This window comes from Oncorhynchus tshawytscha, linkage group LG12, assembly GCF_018296145.1.
Source record: "Oncorhynchus tshawytscha isolate Ot180627B linkage group LG12, Otsh_v2.0, whole genome shotgun sequence".
NCBI classification, from domain to species: Eukaryota; Metazoa; Chordata; class Actinopteri; order Salmoniformes; family Salmonidae; genus Oncorhynchus; species Oncorhynchus tshawytscha.
Window position 1 is genome coordinate 3,849,944 of NC_056440.1, and position 15,174 is coordinate 3,865,117.

Here is a 15,174-nt window from a genome sequence, read left to right on the forward strand (position 1 = left end):
CAGAAAGTCAGCCGTACCCGAAATCAACTTGCAGGGGCTAGGCCCTCCACAAGGAATCACTATAGCTAACCGGGACGGCGCTGAGCCTTTGGGGCTCCCGGTCAGTGCCTCAGCAATGCAATGCCGTGTCTTAGACCGCCAAAAAATATAGACTCTTAGCTTTCATATTACACCAAATTTGATGTGATCCAGTGAACTTCACGCGGTGGTGCTCATGGGTCTTTTTACATGGAAACTCCCTGATCTCACGTCTGGAAAAGTGTGTGTGTGTGTGTGTGTGTGCGTGTGTGTGTGTGCGTGCGTGGTGTGTGCGTGTGTGCGTGTGTGTGTGTGTGTGTGTGCGTGTGCGTGTGCGTGTGCGTGTGTGCGTGTGTGTGTGTGTGTGCGTGTGTATTATAAAGCCTCAAATGGAAGCCTCTTCTCTACAGAGTGCACTATCTTTGACCAGGACCCTCTTTGGCATTACTACAACTTCTCTGATGTAGACTTTTCTGCTTTTCTCTGTAGGTGAATGGCGCCTGAGCCCATCGCTTCCCCCAGTGTGAGTGTGTGTCAGTGCAGACACACACACCCTCCCCCTCGTCAGTCTCGGTTATCAGATATTTTTACCCTGCCTGGTCCGGAATCCTGCCAGCCAAGCGGATAATGGCCCTACTCTCTCTCCAGTTACCCCTCAGAGTGTAAGGAGCCGAGACCACGACACACACACACACACACACACACACACACACACACACACACACACACACACACACACACACACACACACACACACACACACACACACACACACACTTCCCTGACAGCTCTGGTTTTGTTTCTGGGTGATGACATCATGACCGGGGCGTTACTGAATGGGGGAAATGTGGCAGACACACACACTCCTCGATTCTCGCTCCTCTGACGCCCGAAGTCTTCAAACACCATCGCTAGAGATGGAGGCAGCTTCAGTCCACAGAGCTTCCTGTGTTTGGATTTGTATGAACAGTTATCAGCCTTACTCCCACACCCCTTCCCAGCCCCGGTGCCTCTAGAGGGGCCCATCGACCCAGGATGCAGTGGGGCTCTGGTCAGGCCCAGCCCCAGCCACGATGCCCATCACCCAGGAGAACGCCCTGAGCCACATCCATCTACTGGAGGACTGGCTCCTGGTGGCTCAGACCAGGTACGAGGACCACTATGGAGACCCAGACCAGCAGTCCACCACCAGCAGAGACCCAGACCAGGACTCGTACCAGGTCTGTTTTTGCATACACGTGTGGGTGATCAATTACATACTGTACTACGAGTGCCTACTGTGATTGTTTCTCTAAAGTCTAACGGTGGTCCACAATGTGGTTCTGAAATCTGTATGATCTATTGTCAGCCTCTGTCATATTGTGGAGTGATACTTCAATCCATTGTTGTAACTCCAACTGTATCCCAGGAGTCAGAACATGAGGAGGATGCCTGCAGCACGGTCAGTGGCAGCACGGTCAGTGGCAGCACGGTCAGCGGCAGCACGGTCAGCGGCAGCACGGTCAGTGGCAGCACGGTCAGTGGCAGCATGGTCAACAGCGGCAGCTGCAGAGGTACCAGAGGAGACATGTCTCTATGCCAGGCCGCTATACAGAAGCTGATGGAATACATTCAGCTCAACTTCACAGAGGAAGGAGAGATCCAGAGTCCCGCCCTCCGACCCACGACGCCGTGTGGAGGTGTGGATGCGGAGGTGCGAGCCGTGTGCCTCACCAAGCGAGAGGGGGACGGGGCAGAGCTGGGACTCAGTTTCGGTAACATCCCTATATTCGGGGATCCGGAGGGGGAGGACAGGAAGAAGGGAGGAGGGAGAAGGAGGAGGAGGAGGAAGGGGGATCAGGGACCCGTGTTGGACGTGGGGTGTATCTGGGTAACGGAGGTGAGGAAGAGAAGTCCCGCGGCGAGGTGCGGTAGAATTAAACTACGAGACGAGCTGCTGTCACTCAACGGTCAGCTGATGGTGGGCGTCGACGTCACGGGAGCCAGGTAGGAGGAGCCTTTTCTAATGATTGTAATGCATCTCAATCATCATGAATAATGTGTATGTTGCTGCACACTCCCACTCAACCACAGAGGCCTGGAGGTTGTTGGATCAACTCACTTCAGTGAAAACCTGTAGGAACTATAGGGGTTTTCGTCTCACACACTGTCAGAGGCACAGTTTTACCATCCACGTCGTGCCAGTATGCTGCTAGGGATCTGTCTAACATGGCATAGTTTGGAGCAGACAAATGCCCTCAGTGTGTTTGGCCAGGCAGACTCTGTGGTTCGTTGGCAGTGAAGAGAGAGAGTCTATTGGACACATGACAACTACTGGAGACTGGGAGGGAGAGAGGGAGTGAGAAAGAGAGAGGGAGGGAAGGAAGGAAGGGAGGAGGAAGAGAGGGAGGGAGGGAGGCAGGGAGGGAGGTAGAAAGAGAAAGGGAGGGAAGGAAGGGAGGAGGGAGGGAGGGAGGGAGAAAGAGAGAGAGAGAGGAGAAAGAGAGAGAGAGAGGAGGGAGGGAGGGAGGAAGAGAGGGAAGGGAGGGAGGGAGGGAGGTAGGGAGGTAGGTAGGGAGGGAGGGAGGGAGGGAGGGAGGGAGGGAGGGAGGGAGGGAGGGAGGGAGGGGGAGGGAGGGAGGGAGGGAGAGAGGGAAGGGAGGGAGGGAGGAGGAAGAGAGGAAGGGAAGGAGGAGGAAGAGAGGGAGGGAGGGAGGGAGGAAGAGAGGGGAGGGAGGGAGTGAGGAGGAAGAGAGGGAGGGAGGGAGGAGGAGGAAGAGAGGGAGGGAGGGAGGAGGAAGAGAGGGAAGGGAGGGAGGAGGAAGACAGGAAGGGAGGGAGGAGGAAGAGAGGGAGGGAAGGGAGTGAGGAGGAAGAGAGGGAGAGAGGCCAGCCATGGTCGACATCTCTCCAGTGGTGTCTCTGCACTTCTGAACACACATCTGAGGAAATTAGGGGAATATAGTGTGAAAAACGACATGTTTCAGTCCCATTATAAGAAGACTGACAGCAAATCCAAGGTTCCATGTTAGAGTCAACATTAGCTTGACCACGAAGAGTATTACCATGACAGAAAGATAGATGCTGGAATTGGAGGTTTAATTTCATAAAGCAACTGGACATCTGACTGATCACATTGTCATTCCATGTCCTGATTGGAACATCACATTATCATTTCATGTCCTGATTGGAACATCACATTATCATTCCATGTCCTGATTGGAACATCACATTATCGTTCCATGTCCTGATTGGCCACATCATATTATCATTTCATGCAATATAAACTGTATCTGCTGATGAGCAGCATTCTTGGAATTGTGTATGTGGTGTGTGTGTGTGTGTTTGTGTGTGTGTCTGTGTGTCTGTGTGTCTGTCTGTGTGTGTGTGTGTCTGTGTGTCTGTCTGTGTCTGTGTGTGTCTGTGTGTGTCTGTGTGTGTGTGTGTCAAGTCAGGCTTAGTTAGACTGGCATCATGTGACATGGCATCAAAAGGAGGTTGCGTGTCTGTGAGGGAGAGAGGGAGAGAGGGAGGGAGAGATTGAGAGAGCCCTAAAGTATTCACACTCAATAGTTGATCCGGGTCGCGATACTTTCATATACTTTCATATACTTCCATATACCTTCATATACGTTCATATACTTCCATATTACTTTCCATATACTTTCCATAAACTTTCATCAACATCTTTGCAGGTGAAACTTCCGCCAACCAACCCCCAACCCTCTGCTGCTCTGTTGGTCTAGGGGTAAAAGTCTGTCTGAGTACTTGTACTGTCAGTCTAGGGATAAAAGCCTGTCTGAGTACTTGTACTGTCAGTCTAGGGATAAAAGCCTGTCTGAGTACTTGTACTGTCAGTCTAGGGATAAAAGCCTGTCTGAGTACTAGTACTGTCAGTCTAGGGATAAAAGTCTGTCTGAGTACTTGTACTGTCAGTCTAGGGGTAAAAGCCTGTCTGAGTACTTGTACTGTCAGTCTAGGGATAAGAGCCTGTCTGAGTACCTGTACTGTCAGTCTAGGGATAAGAGCCTGTCTGAGTACCTGTACTGTCAGTCTAGGGATAAGAGCCTGTCTGAGTACCTGTACTGTCAGTCTAGGGATAAGAGCCTGTCTGAGTACCTGTACTGTCAGTCTAGGGATAAGAGCCTGTCTGAGTACTAGTACTGTCAGTCTAGGGATAAAAGTCTGTCTGAGTACTTGTACTGTCAGTCTAGGGGTAAAAGCCTGTCTGAGTACTTGTACTGTCAGTCTAGGGATAAGAGCCTGTCTGAGTACCTGTACTGTCAGTCTAGGGATAAGAGCCTGTCTGAGTACCTGTACTGTCAGTCTAGGGATAAGAGCCTGTCTGAGTACCTGTACTGTCAGTCTAGGGATAAGAGCCTGTCTGAGTACCTGTACTGTCAGTCTAGGGATAAGAGCCTGTCTGAGTACCTGTACTGTCAGTCTAGGGATAAGAGCCTGTCTGAGTACTTGTACTGTCAGTCTAGGGATAAGAGCCTGTCTGAGTACCTGTACTGTCAGTCTAGGGATAAGAGCCTGTCTGAGTACTTGTACTGTCAGTCTAGGGATAAGAGCCTGTCTGAGTACCTGTACTGTCAGTCTAGAGATAAGAGCCTGTCTGAGTACTTGTACTGTCAGTCTAGGGATAAGAGCCTGTCTGAGTACCTGTACTGTCAGTCTAGGGATAAGAGCCTGTCTGAGTACTAGTACTGTCAGTCTAGGGATAAGAGCCTGTCTGAGTACTAGTACTGTCAGTCTAGGGATAAGAGCCTGTCTGAGTACTAGTACTGTCAGTCTAGGGATAAGAGCCTGTCTGAGTACCTGTACTGTCAGTCTAGAGATAAGAGCCTGTCTGAGTACTTGTACTGTCAGTCTAGGGATAAGAGCCTGTCTGAGTACCTGTACTGTCAGTCTAGGGATAAGAGCCTGTCTGAGTACTAGTACTGTCAGTCTAGAGATAAGAGCCTGTCTGATACTAGTACTGTCAGTCTAGAGATAAGAGCCTGTCTGAGTACTAGTACTGTCAGTCTAGGGATAAGAGCCTGTCTGAGTACTTGTACTGTCAGTCTAGGGATAAGAGCCTGTCTGAGTACCTGTACTGTCAGTCTAGGGATAAGAGCCTGTCTGAGTACCTGTACTGTCAGTCTAGAGATAAGAGCCTGTCTGAGTACCAGCACTAGATGTTTGAACTAGGATTCTTTAGGCTACGTCTGATGTCTCTCTTCTTTTCTCTCTCGTTTGAAAGCAAAGAAAGAGAAAAGGGAGAGTGTGAAAGACAGACAGAAAGAGAAAAACAAACCGTTGGCGAGGGAAAGTTGGAAGGAGGGATATCAGACATTTCCCCGGGCTGTGAGACTAACTATACCAGGAGGACGAGGAAGTTGTGAGCTGGCTCTTTTCTCATGGACCTGTGAAAAAACACTCTTCTCCTTTTTCCCACAACCAGTAGGAGCGGTAACTCTGCCTGCCCACATAGTGGTGACTTATCTTGTGTCCCAAACTGCACCTTATTCCCTATAGGGCCCTGGTCAAAAGTAGTGCACTATATAGGGAATATGGTGCCATTCAGGGCGCAAACTTTGCCTTCCGAGGGAAAGAATTAGAGACTTGTATAAAAGATACAAGCCCTGGCTCTCAGATTGAATAATGTTGTTTAATCATCTGATGCTTTTCTTAGTCATTGTGGTGTGGGGCAGACGGGGGACCGCAGGCAGATATTCATCTGAAAGTTAAAGTGTGACTGATTCCCAGGCTAAGACGGGCTGTGCTGCCAGGGTATAATGGTCCATCAGTGCCTGCAAGGCGATTGATCAGCGGGTTTGGATCGGGGGTACAGAAATACAAGTGTTGGATGGAGTTATGGGAAGAGAGGGAGAGAAAAGTGGCCAGTGTTTATTGGTTTCAGACCTGGGTTCACAGGTCTCAAATACACAGTCCAAAAACAAGTCATTTTATTTTAGTATTTTAATTAGTATTTGTAAAATACCTATTTTCAAATACCTGGACTAAATGCATGGGAGTGTATTTGAGTGTTTCAAAAAGCTTTCCAAGTGTATTTCCGAATACATAAAAAAAAAATATTCAACTACTTGTGGAATGTTGTCCCACCCATCTTCAATTGTTGTGTGAAGTTGCTGGATATTGGCGGGAACTGGAACACGTTGTCGTACACGTCAATCCAGAGCATCCCGAACATGCTCAACGGGTGACATTTCTGGTGAGTATACAGGTCATGGAAGAACTGGGACATGTTCAGCTTCCAGGAATTGTGTACAGATCCTTGTAACATGGGGCCGTGCATTATTATGCTGAAACATGAGGTGATGGCGGCGGATGAATGGCACTTACAATGGGCCTCAGGATCTCATCACGGTATCTCTGTGCATTGAAGTTGCTATTGAGAAAATTCAGTTGTGTTCATTGTCCGTATTTTATGTCTGCCCATACCATAACCCTACTGACACCATGGGGCACAAAGCCATACACGCTGTCTGCCATCTGCCCGGTACAGTTGAAACCGCGATTCATCCGTGAAGAACAAACTTCTCCAGCGTGCCAGTGGCCATCGAAGGTGAACATTTACCCACTGAAGTATGAAACGTTTCTGGAATCTTTTATTTCAGCTCATAAAACATTGGACGAACGCCTTTTTTTCAGTGTTGTTGGGAGATTGGGAACCAATCTGGGCTAAAGCCAGCTTCATCAAATGGCTTGTTGGTAGTTAGTAATGAGGTTGGGAGATTGGGAACCGATCTGGGCTAAAGCCGGCTTCATCAAATGGCTTGTTGGTAGTTAGTAATGAGGTTGGGAGATTGGGAACCAATCTGGGCTAAAGCCAGCTTCATCAAATGGCTTGTTGGTAGTTAGTAATGAGGTTGGGAGATTGGGAACCAATCTGGGCTAAAGCCAGCTTCATCAAATGGCTTGTTGGTAGTTAGTAATGAGGTTGGGAGATTGGGAACCGATCTGGGCTAAAGCCAGCTTCATCAAATGGCTTGTTGTTAGTTAGTAATGAGGTTGGGAGATTGGAAACCGATCTGGGCTAAAGCCAACTTCATCAAATGGCTTGTTGGTAGTTAGTAATGAGGTTGGGAGATTGGGAACCAATCTGGGCTAAAGCCAGCTTCATCAAATGGCTTGTTGGTAGTTAGTAATGAGGTTGGGAGATTGGGAACCAATCTGGGCTAAAGCCAACTCCATCAAATGGCTTGTTGGTAGTTAGTAATGAGGTTGGGAGATTGGGAACCGATCTGGGCTAAAGCCAGCTTCATCAAATGGCTTGTTGGTAGTTAGTAATGAGGTTGGGAGATTGGGAACCAATCTGGGCTAAAGCCAGCTTCATCAAATGGCTTGTTGGTAGTTAGTAATGAGGTTGGGAGATTGGAAACCGATCTGGGCTAAAGCCAGCTTCATCAAATGGCTTGTTGGTAGTTAGTAATGAGGTTGGGAGATTGGGAACCAATCTGGGCTAAAGCCAGCTTCATCAAATGGCTTGTTGGTAGTTAGTAATGAGGTTGGGAGATTGGGAACCAATCTGGGCTAAAGCCAACTCCATCAAATGGCTTGTTGGTAGTTAGTAATGAGGTTGGGAGATTGGGAACCGATCTGGGCTAAAGCCATCTTCATCAAATGGCTTGTTGTTAGTTAGTAATGAGGTTGGGAGATTGGAAACCGATCTGGGCTAAAGCCAACTTCATCAAATGGCTTGTTGGTAGTTAGTAATGAGGTTGGGAGATTGGGAACCGATCTGGGCTAAAGCCAAGTTCATCAAATGGCTTGTTGGAAGTTAGTAATGAGGTTGGGAGATTGGGAACCGATCTGGGCTAAAGCCAACTTCATCAAATGGCTTGTTGGTAGTTAGTAATGAGGTTGGGAGATATGGGAACCGATCTGGGCTAAAGTCAACCTCGTCAAATGGCTTGTTGGTAGTTAGTAATGAGGTTGGGAGATTGGGAACCGATCTGGGCTAAAGCCAGCTTCATCAAATGGCTTGTTGGTAGTTAGTAATGAGGTTGGGAGATTGGGAACCAATCTGGGCTAAAGCCAACTCCATCAAATGGCTTGTTGGTAGTTAGTAATGAGGTTGGGAGATTGGGAACCGATCTGGGCTAAAGCCAAGTTCATCAAATGGCTTGTTGGTAGTTAGTAATGAGGTTGGGAGATATGGGAACCGATCTGGGCTAAAGTCAACCTCGTCAAATGGCTTGTTGGTAGTTAGTAATGAGGTTGGGAGATATGGGAACCGATCTGGGCTAAAGTCAACCTTGTCAAATGGCTTGTTGGTAGTTAGTAATGAGGTTGGGAGATATGGGAACCGATCTGGGCTAAAGCCAACTTCATCAAAGGGCTTGTTGGTAGTTAGTAATGAGGTTGGGAGATTGGGAACCGATCTGGGCTAAAGCCAACTTCATAAAAGTGCTAAGTGGCAAGTAGTATTACAGGGAAAACAAATATCCTTTTTTATTTTGATTTACCAAGTCGTTGTCTGTCTGTGGGTCCCAGATGGGTTGTGGATTAAAGCTGTCGTTCCCAAGCCGGATTGGCAGGTTTTACTGTCTGGCTGCTCTGCTGAGGCCCCGAATTAAATTCCTTTCTATGATCGGCTTTATGGGGGTGATTACACAGGAAGTGCTAGTTCCCTTCAACTGCCCAATGGAAAGTGAGAGTCTACAGTAGTCCGACTGGAATCTTACTGTGGGCTACTGAACCAGCCTATAGAATGGTAGTCTAGACTCATCCTGCTCTCCCTCTGTATCATACTATAGCTGTACACAGAAATGTATAAATAATTTTAAATTCCTTAAAATTCCTTATATTATGCAAACCAAACCAGATATGTTATTTTTTTTACCTATAGCCAGGGGCACTCTCCAAAACGTAGACATAATTTAAAAACAAAGCATTTCTGTTTAGTGAGTCCACCAGATAAGAGGCAGTAGGGATGACCAAGGATGTTCTCTGTTTAGTGAGTCCTCCAGATCAGAGGCAGTAGAGATGACCAGGGATGTTCTCTGTTTAGTGAGTCCTCCAGATCAGAGGCAGTAGGGATGACCAGGGATGTTCTCTGTTTAGTGAGTCCACCAGATCAGAGGCAGTAGAGATGACCAGGGATGTTCTCTGTTTAGTGAGTCCTCCAGATCAGAAGCAGTAGGGATGACCAGGGATGTTCTCTGTTTAGTGAGTCCTCCAGATCAGAGGCAGTAGAGATGACCAGGGATGTTCTCTGTTTAATGAGTCCTCCAGATCAGAGGCAGTAGGGATGACCAGGGATGTTCTCTGTTTAGTGAGTCCTCCAGATCAGAGGCAGTAGGGATGACCAGGGATGTTCTCTGTTTAGTGAGTCCTCCAGATCAGAGGCAGTAGAGATGACCAGGGATGTTCTCTGTTTAGTGAGTCCTCCAGATCAGAGGCAGTAGGGATGACCAGGGATATTCTCTGTTTAGTGAGTCCTCCAGATCAGAGGCAGTAGGGATGACCAGGGATGTTCTCTGTTTAGTGAGTCCTCCAGATCAGAGGCAGTAGGGATGACCAGGGATGTTCTCTTGATACATTTGTGAATTGGTCCATTTTCCTGTCCTGCTAAGTATTCAAAATGTAAGGTGTACTTTTGGGTGTCCTGAGAAAATGTATGGGAGTTAAAAGTAAATTATTTTCATTCATTAGACATTTTGTGAAGTAAAAGTATTCAAAATATAAATAGTAAAGTAAAGATACCCCCGCCCCCCCAAAAAAGCTACTTAAATAGTACTTTAAAGTATTTTTTATTTAAGTACTTTACACCCACGGGTACAATTTCCGTAAAATAAATATGCAGCTCTGAAAATTGTTTGGTGATCAAGAATATCAAGAATATTAACTGTTACATTGAAAGCTCACCAGCGATGGGGCAACAATTACTAGCATAGGCCTACTGGTGTTTTTGGTATGTATCATTTGATTGACATTGATAATTTACTTAATGTATGACGCTTGGAATTCGTTGTTACATTTTATTATAACTGAGGTGAAGACGCGTCACAGGCGCGCGGCTCTTCACTTCTGCTCTCCAAACTTCCCGCCAAGTGGAGTGATTTATTTATGTGTGTCTTATTGAAATGTTTGCCGTTGCTTTGACACATTTAAAAAGCATAGGCCATATGTCGTAAATATATATTCCATATAATACTACAATAATTGCTAGCGTTTAATCACTCCATCCCGTACCGTTTATTGCAACATGTCCACATTGTATGTTTCATGTTTGATAGTCTTGCTACATTACTTTTTTATTTATTTAGCCAACCATTTCTTACTCAGTGGACATGAACATTCTCAAGACTCATGAGGTAGAAGTTCTGTTAATTTAATTCAATGTCTGGTTTCGTTTGTTCACATTTCCAGGGTTATGTCTGCGTTCCGTGTGTCTGCGTTCCGTGTGTCTGCGTTCCGTGTGTCTGCGTTCCGTGTGTCTGCGTTCCGTGTGTCCCTGCTGCGCGTAGAGGACCGTGCGCGTCTCAGTGCGTATAGAAATAGGCCACGTGGCCTGCGCAACACGCTTTGGAGTCAGAACGTTGAATAGGAGAAAAATGATTGTTCCGTGGATGCATGGTGCTGAAATATCATTAATAATCATCATATCTGATTAAGAGGAATGTACCAATGGATGTGGAAATGGCCTTTTACATTGTAAAATCAGTTTATTGGTTATAAATTCCAGTCGCTGCAACAAACGCTCAAACTGGAAAACTTTATCTCAATCTCTTCAGTCAAAGACTCAATCATGGACACTCTTACTGACAGTTGTGGCTGCTTCTCGTGATGTATTGTTGTCTCTACCTTCTTGCCCTTTGTGCTGTTGTCTGTGCCCAATAATGGTTGTACCATGTTTTGTGCTGTTACCATGTTGTGTTGCTGCCATGTTGTTGTCGTGTTGTGTTGCTACCATGCTGTGTTGTCATGTGTTGCTACCATGGTATGTTGTTGTCTTAGGTCTCTCTTTATATAGTGTTGTGTTGTCTCTCTTGTCATGTTGTGTTGCTGCCATGTTGTTGTCGTGTTGTGTTGCTACCATGCTGTGTTGTCATGAGTTGCTACCATGGAATGTTGTTGTCTTAGGTCTCTCTTTATATAGTGTTGTGTTGTCTCTCTTGTCATGTTGTGTTGCTACCATGTTGTTGTCGTGTTGTGTTGCTACCATGCTGTGTTGTCAAGTGTTGCTACCATGCTGTGTTGTCATGTGTTGCTACCATGCTATGTTGTTGTCTTAGGTCTCTCTTTATATAGTGTTGTGTTGTCTCTCTTGTCATGTTGTGTTGCTACCATGTTGTTGTCGTGTTGTGTTGCTACCATGCTGTGTTGTCATGTGTTGCTACCATGCTATGTTGTTGTCTTAGGTCTCTCTTTATGTAGTGTAGTGTTGTCTCTCTTTATGTAGTGTAGTGTTGTCTCTCTTTATGTAGTGTAGTGTTGTCTCTCTTTATGTAGTGTAGTGTTGTCTCTCTTTATGTAGTGTAGTGTTGTCTCTCTTTATGTAGTGTAGTGTTGTCTCTCTTTATGTAGTGTAGTGTTGTCTCTCTTTATGTAGTGTAGTGTTGTCTCTCTTTATGTAGTGTAGTGTTGTCTCTCTTTATGTAGTGTAGTGTTGTCTCTCTTTATGTAGTGTAGTGTTGTCTCTCTTTATGTAGTGTAGTGTTGTCTCTCTTTATGTAGTGTAGTGTTGTCTCTCTTTATGTAGTGTAGTGTTGTCTCTCTTTATGTAGTGTTGTGTTGTCTCTCTTTATGTAGTGTTGTGTTGTCTCTCTTTATGTAGTGTAGTGTTGTCTCTCTTTATGTAGTGTTGTGTTGTCTCTCTTTATGTAGTGTTGTGTTGTCTCTCTTTATGTAGTGTTGTGTTGTCTCTCTTTATGTAGTGTTGTGTTGTCTCTCTTTATGTAGTGTTGTGTTGTCTCTCTTTATGTAGTGTTGTCTCTCTTTATGTAGTGTTGTGTTGTCTCTCTTTATGTAGTGTTGTGTTGTCTCTCTTTATGTAGTGTTGTGTTGTCTCTCTTTATGTAGTGTTGTGTTGTCTCTCTTTATGTAGTATTGTGTTGTCTCTCTTTATGTAGTGTTGTGTTGTCTCTCTTTATGTAGTGTTGTGTTGTCTCTCTTTATGTAGTGTTGTGTTGTCTCTCTTTATGTAGTGTAGTGTTGTCTCTATTTATGTAGTGTTGTGGTGTCTCTCTTTATGTAGTGTTGTGGTGTCTCTCTTTATGTAGTGTTGTTGTCTCTCTTTATGTAGTGTTGTCGTCTCTCTTTATGTCGTGTTGTCGTCTCTCTTTATGTAGTGTAGTGTTGTCTCTATGTAGTGTAGTGTTGTCTCTCTTTATGTAGTGTAGTGTTGTCTCTCTTTATGTAGTGTTGTCTCTCTTTATGTAGTGTAGTGTTGTTGTCTCTCTTTATGTAGTGTAGTGTTGTCTCTCTTTATGTAGTGTTGTTGTCTCTCTTTATGTAGTGTTGTCTCTCTTTATGTAGTGTAGTGTTGTCTCTCTTTATGTAGTGTTGTGATGTCTCTCTTTATGTAGTGTAGTGTTGTGTTGTCTCTCTTTATGTAGTGTTGTGTTGTCTCTCTTTATGTAGTGTAGTGTTGTCTCTCTTTATGTAGTGTTGTGTTGTCTCTCTTTATGTAGTGTTGTGTTGTCTCTCTTTATGTAGTGTAGTGTTGTGTTGTCTCTCTTTATGTAGTGTTGTGTTGTCTCTCTTTATGTAGTATTGTGTTGTCTCTCTTTATGTAGTGTAGTGTTGTCTCTCTTTATGTAGTGTTGTGTTGTCTCTCTTTATGTAGTGTTGTGTTGTCTCTCTTTATGTAGTGTTGTGTTGTCTCTCTTTATGTAGTGTTGTGTTGTCTCTCTTTATGTAGTGTAGTGTTGTCTCTCTTTATGTAGTGTTGTCTCTCTTTATGTAGTGTAGTGTTGTCTCTCTTTATGTAGTGTTGTGTTGTCTCTCTTTATGTAGTGTTGTGTTGTCTCTCTTTATGTAGTGTTGTGTTGTCTCTCTTTCTGTAGTGTAGTGTTGTCTCTCTTTATGTAGTGTTGTCTCTCTTTATGTAGTGTAGTGTTGTCTCTCTTTATGTAGTGTTGTGTTGTCTCTCTTTATGTAGTGTTGTCTCTCTTTATGTAGTGTTGTCTCTCTTTATGTAGTGGTGTCTCTCTTTATGTAGTGTTGTGGTGTCTCTCTTTATGTAGTGATGTCTCTCTTTATGTAGTGATGTCTCTCTTTATGTAGTGTTGTCTCTCTTTATGTAGTGTTGTCTCTATGTAGTGTAGTCTCTCCTTATGTAGTGTAGTGTTGTCTTAGGTCTCTCTTTATGTAGTGTAGTGTTGTCTCTCTTTATGTAGTGTTGTCTCTCTTTATGTAGTGTAGTGTTGTCTCTCTTTATGTAGCGTAGTGTTGTCTCTCTTTATGTAGTGTTGTATTGTCTCTCTTTATGTAGTGTAGTGTTGTCTCTCTTTATGTAGTGTTGTCTCTCTTTATGTAGTGATGTCTCTCTTTATGTAGTGTAGTGTTGTCTCTCTTTATGTAGTGTTGTCTCTCTTTATGTAGTGATGTCTCTCTTTATGTAGTGTTGTCTCTCTTTATGTAGTGATGTCTCTCTTTATGTAGTGTTGTCTCTCTTTATGTAGTGTAGTGTTGTCTCTCTTTATGTAGTGTAGTGTTGTCTCTCTTTATGTAGTGTTGTCTCTCTTTATGTAGTGTAGTGTTGTCTCTCTTTATGTAGCGTAGTGTTGTCTCTCTTTATGTAGTGTAGTGTTGTCTCTCTTTATGTAGTGTTGTCTCTCTTTATGTAGTGTAGTGTTGTCTCTCTTTATGTAGTGTTGTCTCTCTTTATGTAGTGTAGTGTTGTCTCTCTTTATGTAGTGATGTCTCTCTTTATGTAGTGTAGTGTTGTCTCTCTTTATGTAGTGTTGTCTCTCTTTATGTAGTGTTGTCTCTCTTTATGTAGTGTTGTCTCTCTTTATGTAGTGTTGTCTCTCTTTATGTAGTGTTGTCTCTCTTTATGTAGTGTTGTCTCTCTTTATGTAGTGTTGTCTCTCTTTATGTAGTGTAGTGTTGTCTCTCTTTATGTAGTGTTGTCTCTCTTTATGTAGTGTTGTCTCTCTTTATGTAGTGTTGTCTCTCTTTATGTAGTGTAGTGTTGTCTCTCTTTATGTAGTGTTGTCTCTCTTTATGTAGTGTTGTCTCTCTTTATGTAGTGTTGTCTCTCTTTATGTAGTGTTGTCTCTCTTTATGTAGTGTTGTCTCTCTTTATGTAGTGTAGTGTTGTCTCTCTTTATGTAGTGTAGTGTTGTCTCTCTTTATGTAGTGTTGTCTCTCTTTATGTAGTGTAGTGTTGTCTCTCTTTATGTAGTGTAGTGTTGTCTCTCTTTATGTAGTGTTGTCTCTCTTTATGTAGTGTAGTGTTGTCTCTCTTTATGTAGTGTTGTCTCTCTTTATGTAGTGTAGTGTTGTCTCTCTTTATGTAGTGTTGTCTCTCTTTATGTAGTGTAGTGTTGTCTCTCTTTATGTAGTGTTGTCTCTCTTTATGTAGTGTAGTGTTGTCTCTCTTTATGTAGTGATGTCTCTCTTTATGTAGTGTAGTGTTGTCTCTCTTTATGTAGTGATGTCTCTCTTTATGTAGTGTTGTCTCTCTTTATGTAGTGGTGTCTCTCTTTATGTAGTGTAGTGTTGTCTCTCTTTATGTAGTGGTGTCTCTCTTTATGTAGTGTAGTGGTGTCTCTCTTTATGTAGTGTAGTGTTGTCTCTCTTTATGTAGTGGTGTCTCTCTTTATGTAGTGTAGTGTTGTCTCTCTTTATGTAGTGTAGTGTTGTCTCTCTTTATGTAGTGTTGTGTTGTCTCTCTTTATGTAGTGTTGTGTTGTCTCTCTTTATGTAGTGTTGTGTTGTCTCTCTTTATGTAGTGTAGTGTTGTCTCTCTTTATGTAGTGTTGTGTTGTCTCTCTTTATGTAGTGTAGTGTTGTCTCTCTTTATGTAGTGTAGTGTTGTCTCTCTTTATGTAGTGTAGTGTTGTCTCTCTTTATGTAGTGTAGTGTTGTCTCTCTTTATGTAGTGTTGTGTTGTCTCTCTTTATGTAGTGTAGTGTTGTCTCTCTTTATGTAGTGTAGTGTTGTCTCTCTTTATGTAGTGTAGTGTTGTCTCTCTTTATGTAGTGTAGTGTTGTCTCT

The 15,174-nt window shown here is 44.1% G+C and overlaps 1 protein-coding gene across 1 annotated transcript in view; it reads left to right on the forward strand.

Moving 5' to 3' along the window:
- The first annotated feature begins 1,091 nt into the window (after positions 1-1,091).
- Positions 1,092-15,174, forward strand: part of LOC112262507 (PDZ domain-containing protein 2) — a 242,216-nt gene continuing 228,133 nt past the window's right edge. The window contains exons 1-2 of the mRNA XM_042331146.1: positions 1,092-1,238; positions 1,427-2,004. Coding sequence (XP_042187080.1) covers positions 1,092-1,238; positions 1,427-2,004 — 725 coding nt within the window. The remainder of the gene's footprint in view (positions 1,239-1,426; positions 2,005-15,174) is intronic.